The following is a 22,344-nucleotide window of genomic DNA, read 5'->3' as shown; positions in this document are numbered from 1 at the left end:
AAAAAGAAAGTAAACTGTAGTAAATGCTTAGAAATAGAATTCTTATTTAATAACTCTATTAATAGAATCAGTAGTGTTAATTATATATCATTCAGTTCAACAAACATCTTTTAAAGACCTTTGGGATTTAAGGCTACTGGAGAATAAATATCATCTAAGCAATATCATTTGCTTAGTTTTTATATGAATTTGACAGCATGCATTTCATTAGGATTCAGTTGCTGTCAAAGTATTGGTCTGAATTAGTACAGTATTATGGGGGTTTGTTTTTTTTTTCTTATTTAGGGTAGTTAATTCATTGATTTAAAGAGCTCCCACCTCATTGGGAAATAAGAGGAACAAGAGATGCTAATAATTTAAACAACTTAAAAAAATGTTTTTAACTGTTTGAATTTTTTTAATGTTTATTTTTGAGGGAGAGAGACACAAAGTGAGACAGAGTACGAGTGGGGGAGGGGCAGAGAGTGAGCGGACTGAGGAACGGAAGTGGCTCTGTACTGACAACAGCAAGCCCAGTGAGGGTCTTGAACCCATGAACTATGAGATGACCTGAGCCAAAGTTGGACGCTTAACTGAGCCACCCAGGCACCCTTAAACAAATAACTTTCTATCTTTCATGTTTTATCTTGGCATCAGAACTTAAAGTTAGATTTGTGACAGAGTCTATGCTAAGTATTGATTCCATTTTATAATTAACCAAAATTTAGAAAAAGTTACATATGTGTACACATATCATAAATAATATCCTTTTATTAATGAACTTTCTTCTTATTTGAGCGGTTTGAACTTACATATTAATTGAGAAAGAAATCATAACATTTTTCAGGTCCAAAATGTAAAAGAAAAATTTGTATTTTGTAGTAGTAATCTTTTAGAATACTAAAAAAATTCACTTTAGGATGTATCCAAAATGACAAAATTCAAGTAGTAAACAGTTGAGATCACAGATTTTGAGTGAGTAATCCTTTTGGGAACAAGCTAGGATTTTTAGAAGATACCTTAACATTTTCTGACTTTAAATAGTATTTGATAAATTGATATTGGTGCATCATTTATACCTATTATGACTGAAATATTGATGCCCTTCATTAAATACCTAGCTTAATAATGGAATAATTTGCACATCTAGTCGCATAGCTCTTGTACTATCATTTTGTGCAGTGTGACCTTGTATTTGCCAATTTGCTAAGTGCAAACATCTTAAAAATTAGTTTTATCCCTAGTTTAAAAAGGGGTTAGAGGGGCGCCTGGGTGGCTTAGTCGGTTAAGCGTCCAACTTTAGCTTAAGTCATGATCTCGCGGTTCGTGGGTTCGAGTCCCACGTCGGGCTCTGTGCTGACTGCCAGCTCAGAGCCTGGGGCCTATTTCAGAGTCTGTATCTCCCTCTCTCTCTGACCCTCCCCTGCTCACGCTTTCTCTCTCTCTCTCTCTGTCCTAGAAATAAATAAAAAAAATAGAAAGGGGTTAGATAATATTTACATAACTCATTCTGATCTTCAGTGCTGAAATATGTAGTTAAATAATAGTGGGCCCATAATGAGTAAATCCTACAGCAGTAAGTTAAAATGAATGTCATCAGGGGCGCCTGGGTGGCTTAGTCAGTTAAGCGTCCGACTTTCGCTTAGGTCATGATCTCGCGGTTCGTGGGTTCGAGCCCCGCATCGGGCTCTGTGCTGACTGCCAGCTAAGAGCCTGGAGCCTATTTCAGAGTCTATGTCTCCCTCTCTCTCTGACCCTCCCCTGCTCACGCTGTCTCTCTCTCCTAGAAATAAATAAAAATATTAAAAATAAATAAATAAATAAATAAATAAAATGAATGTCATCAATATAGGCATGTTTCAGGCCATTCCGATTATTTTTAAAGCTATTTTCCTAATTTTATTTATTTATTTATTTATTTTTAATGTTTTATTTATTTCTGAGAGACAGAGAGAGAGACAGTGTGAGCAGGGGAGGGTCAGAGAGAGAGGGAGATACAGAATCTGAAGCAGGCTCCAGGCTCTGAGCTGTCAGCAACAGAGTCTGACACGGGGCTCGAACCGACGAGCGGTGAGATCATGACCTGAGCCGAAGTCGGAGGCCCAACTGACTGAGCCACCCGGGCACCCTGGCTATTTTCCTAATTTAGCTAGCACTAGTTTCCAAACAATATAGATTCCTGTGTAGACTTTATCTTATATATGGCTTCATCATGGTAAAGAAAATGAGCCAGAGAGAAATGGCTTTCTTCATAATAGTCAGTGGGTCTTGAATTTACTTTTGTAATATCTTTGAAGAAAGCTATGTTAAATAAATTTAAAATGTAGTAAGACTATATCAAAACTGTTTTGACAGCGATTTCCATAGGAGACATTTTTAATTTATGGATTAATTGACATACTGATAATAAGTGGTAGGTCATTATATGGATCCTATAAAACTCTAATTTGGACAACTCTTAGGTGATACTTTTTATCATTTGAGTTATTACATGCATTTTAAAATTAGTTAACTTCTTTAAAAGTTATCAGGGTAGACATTTCATAATTTAGACTTACTTGAATAACTTTTTTGCACATTATATCCTAAGTTAACTTTATCTGATTTACCATATAGGTTGGTTAATAGTGAACTTTAACTTGATCTTCTGACCTCCAACTTTGCCACTTTTATGTATTTCCTATGATAGATTTGTCTGGTTTATCTTAAAAAAATTTTTTTTTAATGTTTATGTACTTTTGAGAGAAAGAGACAGAGCATGGGAAGGGGAGGGGCAGAGAGAGGGAGACACAGAATCCGAAGCAGGCTCCAGGCTCCAAGCTGTTAGCACAGAGCCGACATGGGTTGAACCCACAAGCTACGAGATCATGACCTGAGCTTAAGTCAGATGCTCAACTGACTGAGTCACCCAGGCGCCCCTGGTTTATCTTTAGAAAATGCACTTAGGCATTGCACCTGCCTAAAGTAAATGTTGAACTTTTTAGTTTTAAAACATAATTGAATAACTTTCTTCTTCTTCGTCTTTGTTTTTCCTTTTTTTTGAAAATATGTCATTCCTTTTTTCCCCATGCCCCTTCCAGGAGTATATCTTTTTTACAAAATGTAAAGATAATCACATACAATTCAGGTTTGGAGATAGCCCCCCATGGGAAACCAAGAAGTGAAGGGTATCTATATTAAAGATTTTATTGAGTGTATTAATTTTTGCAGATGAATGTTATCAGTCATGACAGTCTTCTTTCCTCTCCAGTGCTCCCCAGGACACTTTATTGCTGAAAACGTAATTAGGCTATTGCTACAGTTTTCAGCCTGTCAGCTTCTATTGCAACTGAAATGAAATCTGCTCCATATTAAAAGATGGCCACTTGAGGAAACTGCTGTTTCTGAGGCAGTTGAAAATTTCCAGCAGGAGTCAGAATGTTAGGAAGTTCTGAGCTCTCCTTGCTATTGTTTACCTTGACAAATGGTTTCTATTTATTTTTTTTAATTAAAAAAAATTTTTTTTAATGGTTTATTTATTTCTGAGAGAGACAGCATGAACAGAGGAGGGTCAGAGAAAGAGGGAGATAGAGAATCTGAAGCAGGCTCCAGGCTCTGAGCTGGCTGTCAGCACAGAGCCCAATGCAGGGCTCGAACCTATGAACTGTGAGATCATGACCTAAGCCAAAGTTGAACGCTCAACCGACTGAGCCATGCAGGTGCCCCTCTATTTGTTTTAAAGGGACAATATGGTGTAATATGGTAGAAGGAATGTAGGTTTTGCAGTCATGGGGGAACTTTAAAGGTACACCTGTCAGACATTGTTTTAGGCATTTCATTTACTTCCCTGTAAGGCACTTTGACTTCTAGCTTTGCCTTTTACAAGCTTTGCAGTCTTGGGAGTAGTCACTTGATCTGTTTTTTTTTTTAAATTTTTTAAAATGTTTATTTGTTTTTGAGAGAAAGAGAGAGAGCATGGGCACAGGAGGGGCAGAGAGAGAGGGAGACACAGAATTGGAAGGAAGCAGGCTCCGGACTCTGACCTGTCAGCACAGAGCCCAACGTGGGGCTCAAACCCATGAACCATGAGATCATGACCTGAGCTGAAGTTGGACGCTCAACTGACTGAGCCACCCAGGCACCCCTTGATCTGATTTTTATTTTGTAAAAATAAAAATAGAGTGAGAGCAAATGCAATAATGGGCTTGGAAAGTACTTTGTGAACTGTAAGTTGTGTAGTGGATGATTGATTAAAAAATTTAAATGGGACATACCTACCACTATAAATATAAGATAATAAAAGCTTGCACTTACTAAGATCTGACCATGTGCCTAGGCACTGTAAAATGCTTTCTTAGATTACTTAATTCTTACTATATTTTTATGGAGTTGGTGCTATGATTTTCATTTTAATGAGGAAACTTAGGCAGGGAGAGGTTAAATAGCTTGGATTCTATAGCTAGTAGATGGTAGAAGTGGAATTCAAACTCAGTCTGATTCTAGAACCTGTGCTCTTACCAAATACCAAGACTATCCCATGAAAACATTTATTTTGTCCATTTCACCATTATTCTCCTCATGACAGGAGACTTTTTTGTTGTACCTTTTCTTTTGTTCTTTTTAGCCAACTAAGTGTTTTCAAAATAAATTTTGAAATTTATTATTTTATATCAAAATTAAATCTTTTGCTATTCCTCTGGATAGAAATGTTGCAAATATTGGCACAAAGTAGCCAGGTTGTAGTTCTATTTCTGCCTTTAATAGTCTTTTTAACATAGTGATGATTTGGAAAAATACAACTTAATGTAAGGAAAAATAATCTCCAAATTCTTAATAATGTTTTTATTTCTTGTGGCAGTATTTTCATTAGGCATAAAAAGTGAAAGCTTTATTAACAGTGTATGTTATTGTTATTTTGATCAATTTGCTAACTTTTTCTTCTTTTTCCTGTTTGTAAGGAGATCTACCATTGTCGAAGGCAAATAAAATACAGCAAAGACAAGATGTGGTATTTGGCAAAATTGGTAAGCTAAGTGACTATAAATAAACTATAAACTTTCCACCAAGATTTAAGAATCGAAAAACATTGCCCTGATTTCTCCCAAAAGTGAGAAATATAATTATATATTCAGACAGTTTGTAGGTAGTCCACAAATAATTGCTCAGAGATGAGTGATTTTGCTTAATTTTTACCTTTCTTCTGAGAAACTGAATCATGTTGGTTACGTAGGTATTTAGAAAAAGACATCGGGAGCTCACTATACCCTAAGAGGATCCAGGAAGTAAGCTTATTTATCTTAAAAGTTGACTCAACCTATTTCAAAACTATTGCTGTTTAAGATTTTTTCAGGAGAAGGAACTTTAAGAAAAGATAAAGCCTTAGATATACATATAATATATTTATCCTATAGGAGAAGGAGATGCCTTTAATGCTTAGTGTGGTCCTTGCCACCCTATGGTCTCTCTCACACCTGCTCTCTTAATATTACTGAAACATTTATAATCTAAGTTTTATGGCTAAAGTGTTTACGTTTGATTCTTTTAACAATTTTTTTAAAAGTTTTTTATGGGGCACCTGGTTGGCTCGGTGGGTTTAGCGTCCGACTTCGGCTCAGGTCATGATCTCACGGCTTGTGGGTTCAAGTCCCGCTTTGGGCTCTTTGCTGACAGCTCAGAGCCTGGAGCCTGCTTCAGATTCTGTATCTCACTCACTCTTTGTCCCTCCCCCACTCAGGCTCTGTCTCTGTCTCTTAAAAATAAATAAAAATGTTAAAAAAAAAAAACAAAACTTTATTTATTTTGAGAGAGAGCAGGGGAGGGGCAGAGAGAGAGAGAATTCCAAGCATGCTCTGCAGTGTCCACACAGATCCTGACATGGGGCTTAAACTCATGAACCGTGAAATCGTGACCTGAGCTAAAACCAAGAGCCAGATGCTCAACCAGCTGAGCCACCCAGGTGCCCCTAACTTTGATTTTGGCTTAAAGAGGGTGGCATCCCTTCGCAAATATGTTTTCTTCTTTGCCTGCATTTAGTTAGCTGTTTTTATTTTTACTTTTTTTAAATCCTCCCCAGTTTTACTGAGATATAATTGACATATAACTGGTTAGCTTCTTTTAGAAGCCATTTGTATTATGTAAAAGGGTTTTGCTTTTCATTGAAAAGGGAACTTTGACTTTTAAAAAAATTTATCTTCTCTTGTCTGTTACCCTTTAATTCTAGATACGAGGAATGTCCATTGACCAGGCTTTGGCTCAACTGGAATTCAGTGACAAAAAAGGGGCCCAAATAATTAAAGAGGTAAACTAAGATTTGTGGGGAGGGAGTGCATAGCTGTCTTGCTGGAGTTAGTAAGCTCGACCTCAATCCTGAATTCTCTGTTATAAATGCATCATTCATATAATACCGATTCAGGGCACTCAGTTTTCTTGATGTCTTCATACCTTAGGAATGTTGTGTACCCTAAGTTTTTTTGTTTGGGTTTTGTTCTTGTTGTTTCTTCTCGAAGATGCTTTTATTTGCACCATTTATTTTATTTATTTAAAAAATTGTTTTAATGTTTATTTTTGAGAGAGAGCTAGAGAGCGAGTGAGAGCAGGGGAGGGGCAGAGAGAGAGAGAGACACAGAAGCTGAAGCAGGTCCAGGCTCTGAGCTGTCAGCATAGAAACCAATGCAGGGCTTGAACCCACAATGAGATCATGACCTGAGCCAAATATGGACGCTTAACCCACTGAGCCACCTAGGTTCCCCTGAAGTGTTTAATGAATTGGGTCTTGGTAGATTTTTTTTTAGAATACTTTTTTTTGGTCATTTCCACCATAACTGAGAGTTTGTGATTTGATAACTAATTGGGTGGAAAGGGCGCTGGCTTGGGACTTAAGAGACTTGGAGTCTAATCTTTTCTGTGACAGTTTATCATTTATTGTGATGATAAAAACATTTAACTTGTGTGGTTCCAGTTTTCTTATTTGTAACCTGGGTGGAATTGCTTAAATGAGTTCTAAAGACTCTTCCCTTTCTGAATGTAGCTGTATCAGTATGTACAAATGTGATAACGGTATTTGAATCAGCTCCTGGTTTCTTTGATCTGTTCTGTTGTTTTTTTAGTTTCTGTATCATTTATTTCTGCTTTAATCTTTTTTTGTTTGTTTTGTTTTTTTTTTATTTATTTCTAGGAGAGAGAGAGAGAGAGAGAGACAGCGTGAGCAGGGGAGGGTCAGAGAGAGAGGGAGTGACAGACTCTGAAAAACAGGCTCCAGGCTCAGAGGCTGTCAGCACAGAGCCCGACACGGGGCTTGAATCCACGAACCGCGAGATCATGACCTAAGCGAAAGTCGGACGCTTAACCGACTAAGCCACCCAGGCGCCCCATATTTCTGCTTTAATCTTTATTATTTCCTTCCTTCTGCTGGCTTTAGGCTTCATTTCTTCTCTTTCTAGCTCTGTTAGGTGTAAGATTAGGTTGTTTGAGATTTATCTTGCTTCTTGAGGTAGACCTGTATTGCTATATATATACTTCCCTCTTAGGACTGCTTTTGCTGCTTGCCAAAGGTTTTGGACTGTTGTGTTTTCATTTGCATTTGTTTCCATGTATTTTTAAATATCTTCTTTGATTTGCTGGTTGATCCATTCATTGTTTAGCAGCATGTTGTTTATCCTTCATGTGTTTGTGGTCTTTCAAGGTTTTTTCTTGTGGTTTGACTTGTAGTTTCATACTGTTACGGTCTTTAGAAAAGGTGCATGGGATGATTTCAGTCTTTTTGTTTTTGTTGAGGTCTGTTTTGTGACCTAATATGTGATCTGTTTTGGAGAATGTCTCATGTACACTTGAAAAGAATGTGTCTTCTGTTGTTTTAGAATGGAATGTCCTGAATATATCTGTTAAATCCATCTGGTCCCGTGTGTCATTCAAAGCCACTGTTTCCTTGTTGATTTTCTGTTTAAATGATCTGTCCATTGATGTAAGTGGGGTGTTAAAGTCCCCTACTATATTAAAAAAATATTTTTTTAGTTGATTATTAGAGAGCACACGTATGGGAGGGGCAGAGACAAAGGGAGAGAGAATCCCAAGCAGGCTCCGTGTTCAGTGTGGGGCTTTATCCCACGACCATGAGATCATGAACTGAGCTGAAACCAAGAGTCAGATTCTTAACTGACTGAGCCACCCAGGTACCCCAGGCCCCTAGTATTGTTTTGTTATTATCAATTAGTTCCTTTATGTTTTTTTTTCTAGTTTATTTATTTATTTTGATAGAGAGAGGAAGAAAACACAAGCAGGGGCAGAGTGAGAGGGAGAGAGAGAATCCCCAAGCCGCCTTTGTACTGTCCACACAGAGCCTGAGGCAGGGCTCAGTTTCATGAACCGCAAGGTCATGACCTGAGCTGAAACCAAGAGTCAGATGCTTAACTGACTGAGCCACCCAGGCATTCCCTTTTATGTTTGTTGCTAATTGTTTTCATATATTTGGGTGCTTGCATGTTGGGTACATAAATATTTACAATTGTTATATCTTCTTGTTGGATTGTCCCCACTATGATTATATAATGCCCTTCTTTGTCTCTTTTATCAATCTTTGTTTTAAAGGCTAGTTTGTTCAACCTAAGTATGGTACCCAGCTTTCTTTTGACATCCATTTGTGTGATATATGTTTCTCCACCCTTAACTTTTTAAAAAAATTTTTATATATTTTTTAATGTTTGTTTATTTTTGAGAGAAAGAAAGCCAGAGCACGAGAAGGGATGAGGCAGAGAGGGAGGGAAACACAGAATCTGAAGCAGGCTCCAGGCTCTGAGCTGTCAGCACAGAGCCTGAGGTAGGCCTCATACCCACAAGCCGTGAGATCATGACCTGAGCCAAAGTCAGACACTTAACCTATGGAGTCACCCTGGCTCCCTATCCACCCCCTCACTTTCAATCTGCAGGTGTCTCTAGGTCTAAAATCAGTCTCTTATAGGCAGCATATACACAAGATGGGTCTTGTTTTTTGTTTTGGGGTTTTTTTTTGAACAAGTAAGGAAAGAGGTGCCTTGGTAGTTGGTTGAGTGTCTGACTCTTGATATTGGCTCTGATCATGATCCCAGGGTCCTGTGCTCGAGCCCTGTGTTGGGATCTCTGCTGAATGTGGATCTTGCTTAAGATTCTCTATTCCTCTGTCCCTCTCTCTAGCTCACAGTCACACTCTCTCTCAAAAACAACCCCCCCCCATAAAAAACAAGTAAGCATGGGAACTCCTTGTTTGTTTATTTATATTTTTTTAATGATTTTTTTTAATGTTTATTTTTGAGGGAGGGAAAGAGTGTGAGCAGGGGAGGGCCAGAGAGAGACCAGGAGACACAGAATCCGAAGCAGGCTCCGGGTTGCTTCTCCCACGGACTGTGGGATCATGACCTGAGCCGAAGTTGGACACTTAACTGACTGAACCACCCAGGTGCCCTTTATTTATTTATTTATTTATTTATTTATTTATTTATTTATATTTTTTAGAGAGAGAGCACACACACTAGTGGAGGAGGGGGCAGAAGGAGAAAGAATCTTTTTTTTTTTTTAATTCACATTAGTAAACATATAGTGTAATATTGATTTCAGGAATAGAACCCAGTGATTCATCACTTACATATAACACCCCGTGCTCATCCCAGTAAGTACCCTTCTTAATGCTCATCACCTATTTAGCCCATCTCCCCGTCTACCTCCCCTCTAGCAAACCCTGGTTTTTTCTCTGTATTTAAGAGTCTTTTATAGTTTGCCTCCCTCTCTGATTTTATCTTATTTTTCCTTCCCTTCCCATTGCTCATCTGTTGTGTTTCTTAAATTCCACATGAGTGAGATCATATGATATTTGTCTTTTCTGCTTGAGTTATTTCACTTAGCATAATACATTTTCGCTCCATCCTCATTCTTGTAAATGGCAAGATTTCATTCTTTTTGATTGCTGAATAGTATTCCATTGTGTGTATATATATATATATATATACATATATATATGTGTGTGTGTGTATGTATGTACTACATCTTCTTTATCCATTCATCAGTTGATGGACATTTGGGCTCTTTCCATAATTTGGCTATTGTTGATAGTGCTGCTATAAACATTGAGGCGCATGTGCTCCTTTGAATCATCATTTTTGTATCCTTTGGATCTATACCTAGTAGTGAAATTGCTGGCTCATAGGGTAGCTCTCTTTTTAATTTTTTGAGGAACCATCATACTGTTTTCCAGAGTGGCTGTACCAGTTTCCATTTCGCTTGTAAATTAAGGACTTCTTTTGTTGCTTTTAAGATTTTTTTCTTTATCACTATATTTTGCAGATTTAATGATATTGTGTCTTGATATTGGCCTGCTTTTGTTGATTTTGATGGGAATTCTCTGTGCCTTCTGGATCTGGATGTCTGTCCCCTTCTCCAGATTAGGGAAGTTTTCTGCTATTGTGTCTTGAAATAATTTTTCTCCCCTTTTCTCTGTCTTCTTGTTGGACTCCTATAATATGAATGTAATTATGTTTGATGGAGTCACTGAGTTCCTTAATCTGTTCTCGTATTGTGTTCAGCTTCATTATTTTCCATTATTTTTTGTTCTAGGTGAGCTTTATTATTTTCCATTATTTTGCCTTCTAGGTCATTAATTCATTCCTCTGCTTCTTCCAGCCTGTTGTTCATTGCATCAAGCATGTTTCTAGTCTTGTTTATTGATTGTTCAACTCTGATTAATTCTTTTTTTTTTTTTTTTTAACTCTTACCACTGTAGTAAGGGTCTCACTGAAGTTTTCTATTCTTTTCTCAAGCCCAGTGAGTATTCTTAGATTGTGGCTTTAAATTCTCCATCAGGCATGTTATTTATATCTGTTTCATTTAGATCTCTGGCCGTGGCCTTATCTTGTTCTTTGATTTCGGATAAATTCCTCTGTCTTGGCAGTTTGTCTAAGTCCCAGCCTTCTTCCCTCTGTTAGAAAAACCAGTTATGGGGTGTCTGGGTAGCTCAATTGGTTGAGCCTCTGACTCTTGATTTTGGCTCAGGTCAAATCCCAGGGTTATGGGATTGAACCCTGCATCAGGCTCTGCACTGAACCTGCTTAAGATTCTCTCCCTAGGGCGCCTGGGTGGCTTAGTCAATTAAGTATCCAACTCTTGATTTTGGCTCAGGTCATGCTTTCACGGTTTGTGAGTTTCATTCCTGCGTCAGGCACTGTGCTGACAGTGTGGAGTCCGCTTGGGATTTTCTCTCTCCTCTTTCTGCTCCTTTCCCACTCTCCTTCTCCCTCTCTCAAAAATAAACAAACATTAAAAAATGATTCTCTCCCTTTGTCCCTTTCCCCCACTCATGTGCTCTCTGTCTAAAATTTAAAAAAAAAAAAAAAAGTAGCCAGTATGTCTCCTACTCCTGAAAGTAAACTTTTTAAAAAATTTTTATTTTAAATAGTTTATTGTCCAGTTGGTGTCCATATAATACCCAGTGCCCCACAAGTGCCTTCCTCCATGCCTATCACCTCCCTCCCCCTTCCCCCACCCCATCTGCCCTCAGTTTGTTCTCGGCATTCAAGAGTCTCTCATGGTTTGCCTCCCTCCATCTCCCCCATTATTTTTCCCTTTCTTCTCCCCCATGGTCCTTCATTAAGTTCCTCCTAATCCTCCTATACGTGCCTGTCCTTCTCTGCCTGACTTATTTTGCTCAGCATAACACCCTCTAGTTCCATCCATGTTGCTACACATGGCCAGATTTCATTCTTTCTCATTGCCGTGTAGTATTCCGTCGTATAGATAAACCACATCTTCTTGATCCATTTGTCTGTTGATGGACACTTAGGCTCTCCTGAAAGTAAACTTGACGTTGAAGAAGAGGTCAAGTAGTGTCCAGGGCCTATTGCTTCGGTGAATGTCCCTATGTGTGTTCCATGTGCTCTGCTGCTGTGTTTTGGCTGCTCTGTCCTTCAGGCCAGTCATCTGCAGAGGCCCTCCTTGCTTGCTGTGGACAATGTTTTGTCCCTGGCCCGAATGTGGTGAGTTTTAACTAGATGTGCTTTGGTCGGCTTGTGAAATGAGACCTGAAACCTGAGACCAGCGCCACCAGAACACTGAGACTTCCAGAACTCTCTCATTGGGAGATCTGTGGGCAGGGGCTTGTGCTGGTCTTGTGAGGGAGGGGCCTGCCACACTGGGACTACGGCAAGTGTGGCTGAGAGGGAAAGCCCCACAAGAGCACAGGGGATTGGGGCTTGGTGTAAACAAGCTAGGCAGCCATTGTTGGCACTGAGCTGCTTCTGTCAGGTGGCTCTGTGTTTATGCTGGGGGACTGGGAGGGAAATGGTGCCAGCCAGCCGCTTTGTTCCCAGAGAGGCATCTCTGTGAATGCTGCCTCTCAGGAACATGCTCTAAGAAGAGCAGTAGTCTCCCTACTGTGTGCCCCAGGTGCTCTTTAGATAGCTGTTTCCATGAAGTGTGTCCCAGGTTGTTTGCCTGCCTTCTCTCCAGGAGCAATGTGGTGCCCTGTGAGGCTCTATTCCAGCCAAGGCTGCTGGCCTTTAACACCCAGCCCCACTGGTTGTAAGAACTCAAAAAATTCAGCACCTCTCGTTTTCCAAACCATCGACTAAGGGGAAGCATTCTCATGTGTTCTCCTGTGTGCTCCTCTCTCTCTCTCTCTCTCTCACTCTCTCACTCTCACCCTCACCCTCACCCTTCCTTGCAACCACAGCTCCCTCCCTCTGCAGCACCCACTATCCTTTTCTCCCTCAAACCACAGCACTGTACTTTCTACCTTCTTCCCTGTGGACACGTGGTATTCTTACTTCAAAAAGGTGGGATGAGGGCATCTGGGGATATCAGCATTATATTCTATATTTCAGTTAAATCTCATTTAAAGCCAGATCTCTTTAGTTTAGTAGTTCAGTAGTTGAGATTGATGGATTCAGACTTTTTAAGAAGTTCCATTGTAATGCTTGTATTTAATTCAGTTAAGAATGCGATTACTAAGTATCTTTTGTGTACTCCGCTTTTTATTGTATTCTCTGAGTAAAAGATTGGTTTCTGTTATTTTTTTTTTTAATGTTTTATTTATTTCTGAGAGAGAGACAGCATGAGCAGGGGAGAGTCAGAGAGAGAGGGAGACACAGAATCTGAAGACCAGCTCCAGGCTCTGAGCTGTCAGCACAGAGCCCGACGCAGGGCTAGAACCCATCAACCATGAGATCATGACCTGAGCTGAAGTCGGATGCTTAACTGACTGAGCCACCCAGGCGCCCCTGGTTTCTGTTATTTTTGACAATTGTCCTATTTTTAAAATGGGTCCTGGAGGAGGTTAACTTAATTAAAAATATCTACAGAATATAAATTTAATAACTCTTAAAATTTTTAAGTATGATTTTCTCTACTTGTCTGATGTTATTTAATGGTTATTTTGGATCCAAAGTCTGAGAAATTTTAATAAGATTTAGCTCTTAAGCTTCTTGAACTTTTGACAAGTCTCTTGACTCAAAGACATAATGTTCATTACCAAGGGTACTGTTACCAGTGCTGCTGTTTCTTCCTTTACATCTTGTACATTCCATTTTAAACTTGGCAGAATGGACTGGGTTGCTTGAATTTTCAGTTCTTGCCTGAGGAAGGAAAGCTCACTGTATCCCTTCTCCTCAGTACTGTTATCATTTAATATCCTCTTTTTAAAATTGACTGTAAAACAGAGGCATGTGATTAGCAGTCTTATTATATAGATAACAAGAAATGAGAAACTTAGTTCTGTTCTAGTTCAGGATCAGCCATGTGAATGCCTGTCTTTTCTTTGTTTAAGATTCTTTTAGAAGCACAAGACATGGCAGTGAGAGACCACAATGTGGAATTCAGATCCAATTTATATATAGGTAAGATCTTTAATATTCTTAGTATTGGGAAATGTTTTCCTATAGTGATGCCAAGTTCATTACCTAATAACAGTCTTTGATATCTAACTGCATAGGACTGGGTTTGCCAGTGAAAATTGCTGGTAATAGCTTATTCTTCTGCCTTCAGCATGCTAAAGTTAGTCTGTCCTCAATGGTTATAAATGGTAATAACCTTACTGCTTTATTGTTACCTGTTCTATAATATGACTGAAATCATTGCCAGTAATTATTAAATAGTGGGTCCCAGGATGGTACATGGAGTGGTCCTTGAGTCATAATAAAACTAAGAACAGAACTGAGTTATTTTATTTTTAACATTTATTTATTTATTCATTTATTTATTTTTTACAAATAGTTTATTGTCAAATTAGTTTCCACATAACACTGAGTGCTCATCCCCACAAGTGCCCTCCTCCATGCCCATCCCTCCTCCCCCCCACATCTATCAGTCCTCAGTTTTTGTCAGCATTCAAGAGTCTCTCATGGTTTGCCTCTCTCCCTTTCCCCCACCATTTCCGCCCTTCTTCTCCCCCTTGTTCCTCCGTCAAGTTCCTCCTAATCCTCCTATACGTGCAAACATAACGATATTTGTCCTTCTCTGCCTGACTTATTTCGCTCAGCATAACACCCTCAAGGTCCATCCATGTTGCTACACATGGCCAGATTTCAATGTTTCTCATTGCCATGTAGTATTCCATGGTATAGATAAACCACATCTTCTTGATCCATTCATCTGTTGATGGACACTTAGGCTCTTTCCATGTTTTAGCTATTGTTGAGAGTGCTGCTATGAGCACATTTATTTATTTTTGAGAGACAGAGCATGAGTGGGAAAGGGGCAGAAAGAGAAGGAGACGTAGAATCTGAAGCAGGCTCCAGGCTCTGAGCTGTTGGCACTGAGCCCCAACGCGGGGCTCGAACTAATGAACTGTTAGACCATGACCTGGGCCGAAGTTGGATGCTTAACTGACTGAGCTACCCGTGTGCCCCAGAACTGAGTTTTAAAACATGAATTCTTTGTCAACCTGGAGGAGTAAATAAAGAATCACAGGTGGTCTTAAAAAAAGTCTTTATTTGTAATGTGCCAAACCAGGTGCCTAATCCATAGGGATGGCCTGTAATTTAACCTTCTAGTTACCAGGTTGGAAAATGTGTTGAATTATAAAAGCTGAGGGGCTTCGGAAGGCTCAGATGATCCAGGTGTGTTTGTTTCCCTTTGTTGTTACATTCCGAAGGATTGTCTCAGGTTTTCTATGCTTGTTCCATTTCACGTTAAATTAACGTAAGTGAAAATGCTTTGGGAAGCATGATCCACTGTACAATGTAACAGATTTTTTTTAATTTCATACCTTCACACAATTCTCCTTCAAGAAAGAGACCAATGCTATTACAAAGCTCCCTTGCCTCCTTCCATCACCACAGTAAAATCATGTGGTGGTTGGGCCTAATGTTTTCTTCTCTTTTCAGCAGTACTTACTCCTAACCTCAGCAATTTTGTAATCAAACAGAGATGTTGATGTTGAAGCAAAATTTTCTCAATCTGCCAAACCTGCATATAGGAAGGACTAAAGATATTTTAAATTCAAGATATGGGGAACTACTCCTCTCCAAATAGAGGAAAAAGGGCTGAATCATTATGGGAGAAGTTAGTTGTGCATTATGATTTTTCAACATTTAGAATAAAAACAGATCATGTAAATTCTGCTTTGCCACATGACCACAGCCCTACTGGAGATATTTATTCTGATTCATTAAAATCCTACCTCAGCTCACCTGGAATTGATGCTGGCAACCACACCTACTCCTGAAATTCAAATGAGTTACGATTTTCAATTGAAATATCTAATTTTAAAGCTGAATCTTGTATAACTGATTATATTCTGATACATGCACAGATGCAAAGGGAAATCAAAGTGGCAACTCAGAAGATACAAGGCCATAGTAGTTCATCATAAGTGTTTTCTTCTGGGAGCGGCATGAATAAATAATGCTGGGAGGGCCCAGAATCATTGGAAGAGATGAAATGGAGGAAGAACAAGACCATTTGCTTAAAACCTCTTGGTGACCTTTCCTGCTGTGTGACTGAATATCAAATCTAATTTAATTAATTTTATTCAGTTTCACAGGAATATGGCCTTCTTAGCTGGCAGACAAAACTTTGTAATGGAAATCAGATACAAATGAAATAGAATTTGTCTTTAAATCCTTTTCAGTAATTTTTGTAAAGTGAGAAAAGCTTAGGAGCTTTTAATCCTCTCTTCCCAAATGAAAGAAAAAAGTTCAGTGTTGCCATTAAGCAAAAATAAACTTAACCAGTCCTACGTGAATCAGCCTTTAATTCATTGGTTTCCTTCTGCACATTTCCACTGAAAAATCTCTGTTCCACCTGTACCCTTTTTTCATTCACTTTTATATAAAAATCTCTTCTTGAATGGGACTGATAAGTTTAGATTTATCTTATGATTATAAAAACTCATTTGCTAAGTATTTTGCTGCCTACTTCCTTTAGGAAGGAAAAAGAGAGGAGTACCTTCAGGAAGATGAAGAATCTTACCATGACATGTCAGACATTTTATTCCTGTATTTGCCAAACCACCCTGATAAGAATCATCTGAGGTTCTAATTAAAAAAAATATAGATTACCAATCCCCACCACAGACCCACTGGATTTGAAACCTCAGTGGGGAGGCCTGGGGAGCTATTTGTTTAATAAACATCTTCGTGATTTTTACCTATAAAATACGGAACACTGCCTTTCTTGTTGTATTCTTGAAAAAGGCCTAGACATTTCATTCCATAGATAGATGTCTTTAAGAGTTTTGAAAGACTGGTTGCTTGTTGGCTATGATTTAGGCTTAGCAGTGACTCCTCAGTCCCTTGACATAAGCAAGTATAGGCATTATTAAGGAAAGTGCTTTTTTGGTAGCATATGTTCTCATTATATGGTAATTCCTTCAGATGCCTCATCAGTCTAAAGCTAATACCTGGTGTTGCATGACCACAGATTTTGAAAATTCATTTCCTTTTCAAACTTATAATGATGACTAATAGCACTGTGAATAGGCCTTAACAGGTGGACATGGACTAATAAAATGTCATTGCTTAGTGATTCATGGCATCTAAAGTGATTCACTTTAGGGAAAGTGATTGACTGACTTTGTAAATCAGTCTTGTGGGCTAAGAGTGATGAACGGGGGAGAAGAGGGTTTCCAGTTTTAGAATGTCAAGATTCACATTTACCTAAGTATTAGTAATAGAAAATACTGACAGTATTTTAAATTCTTGATACTTGTTGGGCATTATCTTTAGGCTGTTCCCATTTTTGAGATATCTTAATGTTTTTTTCTGTGATTCAGAGATACTATTTAAGTACCTTCCACATGCATACTACCCACACAGTTAGGTGGTAGTATATCTTATTAAAGCAATTTAAAACATTTAGCACATATAGTTTTGTTGTTTGACAGTAGTAGTCCTTTGGAAGGACACATAAATTGTTCTTCTGAGCTAGAATAAACCATTTATACTGTTAGTACTATACGTACTTAGAAAACTTTGAAATTATTTTAGAATTTGAGCAAATTTGCCAGACATGTACATTGAAAAAATGATAATAATTAGCAGAAGTTGTATTTCAAAATCATTTCTATTCCTTGTTGAATGTGAACTTTTGGGAGAATTCAAAAGATGTCTAAGTTTGGTTGAGGAATTGCTTTTATAATTAAACATGAACACTTATACAAGATAGCATATGGTTTGGGACCACAAAGAGTAGTGTAGATAAATTGTAGGAGTAGAAAAGAGGAGGTCAGTATTGATGACAAGAATCATGGTAATCTTCTAGAAAAATGTAGCTTTTGAAGACAGGTTTTTGGGTATCTGAAAGAGCATCCAGGAAGGAAGATTTTCAGGGTGGAGTAACCACATGAGCTAAGGCACATAGGTTGAAATGAGCAGCAATTGTGTGGTCCAGTGAGAATAGCTGAAGGAAGCAGTGCGTTGAGTAGATCAAACTGAAAGGGCAGATTGGATCTAGATCCAGAGGGTCGACCATGGCAGGCTCTGGAATTTGGATCACACTGTGTTGAAGAGGAACCACAGGAGTTTGGGAGTAGGAGATTTACGTTATTAAGGCAATGCTTTAAGACTATTAACTATAAGCAGTGGTTTTGAAATTGTGCCTTGGGCATAAGGCAAACTGAAGGGCTCCTTGATGTCTGGGTCACTGCTGCAGCCCTGGAGTCCAGGATAGGGTCTGGCATCCAGTAGGAACTCAGAAATAGTTGGTGAATGAATGCATGGCATGGTTTTGTATCTCTCTCTGCTTGTGTTTGAATTAGAACAGAGCCACAGGACAGTAAGCTTCTATATAGTGTTCCTTTTTTTTTTTTTTATTTTTTTTTTAGTGTTTACTTATTTTTGAGAAACAGAGAGACAGACCATGAGCAGGGGAGGGGCAGAGAGAGAGGGTGACACAGAACCCGAAGCAGGCTCCAGCACAGAGCCCGATGTGGGGCTCAAGCCCTCAAGTTGCGAGATCATGACCTGAGCTGAAGTTGGACGTTTAACTGACTGAGCCACCTAGGTGCCCCTATATTGTTCCATTTTAATTGAAATGGTTCCATATAAATGTGGTTGAATCACTTAACAAACAGAATTATTATGAGAGACCGGAGGAGTGGAGTCTGGAAAGCAATTTGTAATCTATACTTCTAAGTCCTGATTTTATTCAGACCTCAGAATGGCTGTGTTGTGTATTCCCATTGTAGTGTACCAAAGAATCCTGGTGTTTCAGAAGAATTAATGTTTTTGTTCTGACAGAAAAAATGATGGCATTATGTGCCACAATATAGGCAGATGGTATTTTATGGCTTTAGGATGAAATCATGACTCACATTTAGCAGATATTGATGTTTGTTCTAAATGTGTTTGGGGGAGATGGAAAACGGTAGTTAACATAGACCCTGATAAGGCCGATCATTGTGTTTGGAAAGGTTATGTAGTACTGCGCAGTTAGCTCATTAAGATACTATTTTCACAGGAGTAGTGTTCCTTTTCCTCAGGGTGTTTGGAAATGGTGCTCAAGTTGAGCTGAGTCACAATTTTGGATAGAAGCAGCCATCGTGTTTGTAAAATGCCTTTTAGAAGATTTCTAAACTTTTTTTTAGTGTCGTCATACTTATTTGTAGATTTCCTCCTGACAGGTGGATCCAGAGGAACTAGTGGTACTTCATTATAAAGTGATTTCTATAATTTGTCTTTCTCTTTGGAAATCCTTAAACACATTTCTTTAGTGCCCAGGGATGAAGTCGATAGAAGGATAGCACCTCTTTCCTTATCTCACTAAGACCTGAAGTGGTTTTCTTAATCACTTTCATCCTTAGCTTTCTCTCTAGCAAAGCTAGGATGTTTCTGCAGAAACCCATTTCATGAAAGGACTATAGTGAGAGGGTTGTCAAGTGCATACTTGAATATAGTCCCTGTATGTATAGAATTATGTCACAGCAAGAATATAAGAATGGTGAATGGATTGATTCGATACGTACTCTATAGGTTTTGTCTTTTTAAAAGTCTTATTAAATTGACTCACAAAATAACTGACTAAATAAATTCAGAAAATAATAGAAGGTGGCTGCTACTCTGATTTACCTTAGGTAAGAAATTTCTTCTTAACTAGTATTTGAAAAATTCCTTAAATTTTTTAGGTCAGACTTTGCAGAATTAGGGAGGGGAGATAAGGGAGCAGCTGTGATATGGGAGTTCCTAAAACTGGCCACAAATCAGAATTATTGAGGGAAAGGGATTGGTGTTGTTTGTTCAGAATGTAATTTCCAAGGCCCACTCCAAATATATGAAATTAGAATCTCTAGAGATGGGGTCTCAGCATCTGCATTTAAAATATGTTCTGTAGGTTAGTATGATGTAGCCAGAGGACCAGCATTTGGTAACATTTGGTTCCAGTGGCATCTCATTACATTTAGAATCAAATAGAAACTCCTTGCCTCAGCTTTCAGGACTCTATGTAATTTTGCCTTTATCTCTGATCTCTTTCCCTTGTTTGTACGACTCTTTCCCTTGTTTAGTATGCTTCAGCAGGCCGGTCTTTTTTCTGTTTCTTTTTATTTTTTTAATTTGTTTTTGTTTTTACATTTATTTATTTTTGAGAGACAGAGATTGAACATGAGCAGGGGAGGGTTAGAGAGAGAGAGGGAGACACAGAATCCGAAGCAGGCTCCAGGCTCTGAACTCTCAGCACAGATCCTGACACGGCTCAAACTCAGGAACTGTGAGATCATGACCTGAGCCAAAGTTGGACGCTCAACCGACTGAGCCACCCAGGCACCCCTTTTTTCTGTTTGTAAAACAAGCCAGTCACCATTGGTCTTTACACTTGCTTTTCCCTAGAAAAGCCTGGACTATCATGTCCCTAAATATTTGCATGGATAACTCATTCTGGTCTTAGATCAAATGTCCCTTCCCCAAAGATGCCTCTTGACAACACCCTCAAGTCTGAAGTCACCCCCAGCACCCCATCAGTCTCTGTCACATCACTGTTTGATTCTTCGTATTTGTCACTGACTACAGTGATCATGTTTATTTTCTGTCTGTCTCTTCCAGATTGTACACTTGGTGGAGACAGGACCCTTGCTAGTCTGGTTTTCTTTTCTTTTTTTTTTAAAAAGGTCTTTTTTGTGGTTTATTTATTTTTGAGACAGAGACAGAGCATGAGTGGGGGAGGGGCAGAGAGAGAGAGGGAGACCCAGAATCCAAAACAGGCTCCAGGCTCCAAGCTGTCAGCACAGAACCTGACACAGGGCTCGAACCCACGAACCGTGAGATCATGACCTGAGCCGAAGTCAGACACTTAACCGACTGAGCCCCCTAGGCGCCCCATTTCTCTTTTCTTTCTCCAACACCTAGGATAGAGCCTGGTCCTTAATAAGTACTCAAGAGATACTTGTTTTGGGCGCCTGGGTGGCTTAGTCGGTTAAGCGTCCGACTTTCGCTTGGGTCATGATCTTGCAGTTCGTGGGTTCAAGGCCCGCGTCGGGCTCTGTGCTGACTGCCAGCTCGGAGCCTGGAGCCTGTTTCAGTCTGTGACTCCCTCTCTCTCTGACCCTCCCCTGCTCACGCTGTCTCTCTCTCTCCTAGAAATAAATAAAACATTAAAAAAAAAAAAAAAAAAAAGAGATACTTGTTTTGAGACAAATCTGCTGTCACCAGCCAGCGAACTCATGTAGTCTGAGAATCCAGTTGAAGAAAGGACAGATTACTCGGCTGATCAAGCTATAGTCTTGTGGATGCAGTCATTTCCTGTAACTTTCTTTGTCTTCTCTGTCTAGCTGAGTCAACCTCAGGGCGAGGCCAGTACCTGAAACGCATCCGATACCATGGCAGAGGTCGCTTTGGGATCATGGAGAAGGTTTATTGCCATTATTTTGTGAAGTTGGTGGAAGGCCCTCCACCTCCACGTGAAGCACCGAAGACGGCAGTCACCCATGCCAAGGAGTATATTCAGGAGCTTCGCAACCGGACCATTATTCACACTCTATGACTGGGGGTTTAGATTCCACAGTGTACATATTTTGCCATTTATTTCTTAAAAACAGACAAATTAAAGACAAATACTTTTTATGACTTGTCATTGAATTATTGCATTATGACGTATAATTGCTCATTTTATATGAATATTCATAAGATCTTGCCCACCTCTTTTGTCCTCTGGGTATGTTTATGCATTTGCAACTTGGGAGGGGAAATCAGCATTAAACATAGTAACAGACTGTAATTCAGAAGGCTTGAGGACCTTTGGAAGGGCATGTTAACTTTCCAGCTGCAGGAGGGCAATTTCAATACCAGGCTTGAGTAGAATGTTACAGAAGAAGAAAGCTTGTGTTGTGTCACTTGATTTTCTCTTGGGATTAGGGAAGGAAGTGGTGGAGGTGAACATAGCTGTATGTATTTTAGGGCATTGTGTAGTTCTGTTTCTTCTTTCACCGCTGGCATGGGCCAGTGGGTGAGGCATATGTTTTCCTTGACTGCTCTAGCAGTAACTTGAAATTACAGAAGTTTATTAAATACATTAATCTAGAACTCCAAAAACCCTTTAACTGGGAAAGTTGTCTTCTAGTTAAATAAAGACTGTTTTCATGTCTCCTTCCAACAATGCTTTCTATTGCTTGGATATCTTGTTCGGGATTGATTCATTTTTCAGAGTGAATTCAATTACCGAGAGAGGAATTGAACCGATCTAAGCACTGCATTCTAAAATAAGGCAGTAGGTGGCACTCATTTACCTCTTATTCCAGAAAGTTGTTAGTATTAAATTAGAGTGAGTGTTCAGCAGTACCTGGCTCTCACTGGTATGTGTGTTTTCACTGACAGGAGAAGCACTAGCTCTAGACCAGTGTTACTCAAACTTTGGTGTGCAGAGGAAGAACCTGGGGTGCTTACTTGTTAATAGACTCTCTGGGTCTTGCTCCCATGATTCTTGAGAGGGGCAAGTTTCAGAATA

General features: G+C 39.1%; 1 protein-coding gene across 3 annotated transcripts in view; it reads left to right on the top strand.

Moving 5' to 3' along the window:
- The window catches only part of MRPL22 (mitochondrial ribosomal protein L22), a 30,683-nt gene extending 9,216 nt beyond the window's left edge, over positions 1-21,467 (top strand). For all 3 annotated transcript variants that reach the window (XM_039257457.1, XM_039257456.1, XM_039257455.1), the window contains exons 4-7: positions 4,917-4,982; positions 6,179-6,256; positions 13,739-13,808; positions 21,173-21,467. In XM_039257457.1, the coding sequence (XP_039113388.1) occupies positions 4,917-4,982; positions 6,179-6,256; positions 13,739-13,808; positions 21,173-21,384 (426 nt within the window). In that variant the 3' untranslated portion in view covers positions 21,385-21,467. The remainder of the gene's footprint in view (positions 1-4,916; positions 4,983-6,178; positions 6,257-13,738; positions 13,809-21,172) is intronic.
- Positions 21,468-22,344: the final 877 nt, after the last annotated feature.

Source organism: Hyaena hyaena, unplaced genomic scaffold (assembly GCF_003009895.1).
Source record: "Hyaena hyaena isolate Hyena2069 unplaced genomic scaffold, ASM300989v1 scaffold_619, whole genome shotgun sequence".
NCBI classification, from domain to species: domain Eukaryota; kingdom Metazoa; phylum Chordata; class Mammalia; order Carnivora; family Hyaenidae; genus Hyaena; species Hyaena hyaena.
This window is presented reverse-complemented; position numbering and strand designations above follow the sequence as displayed.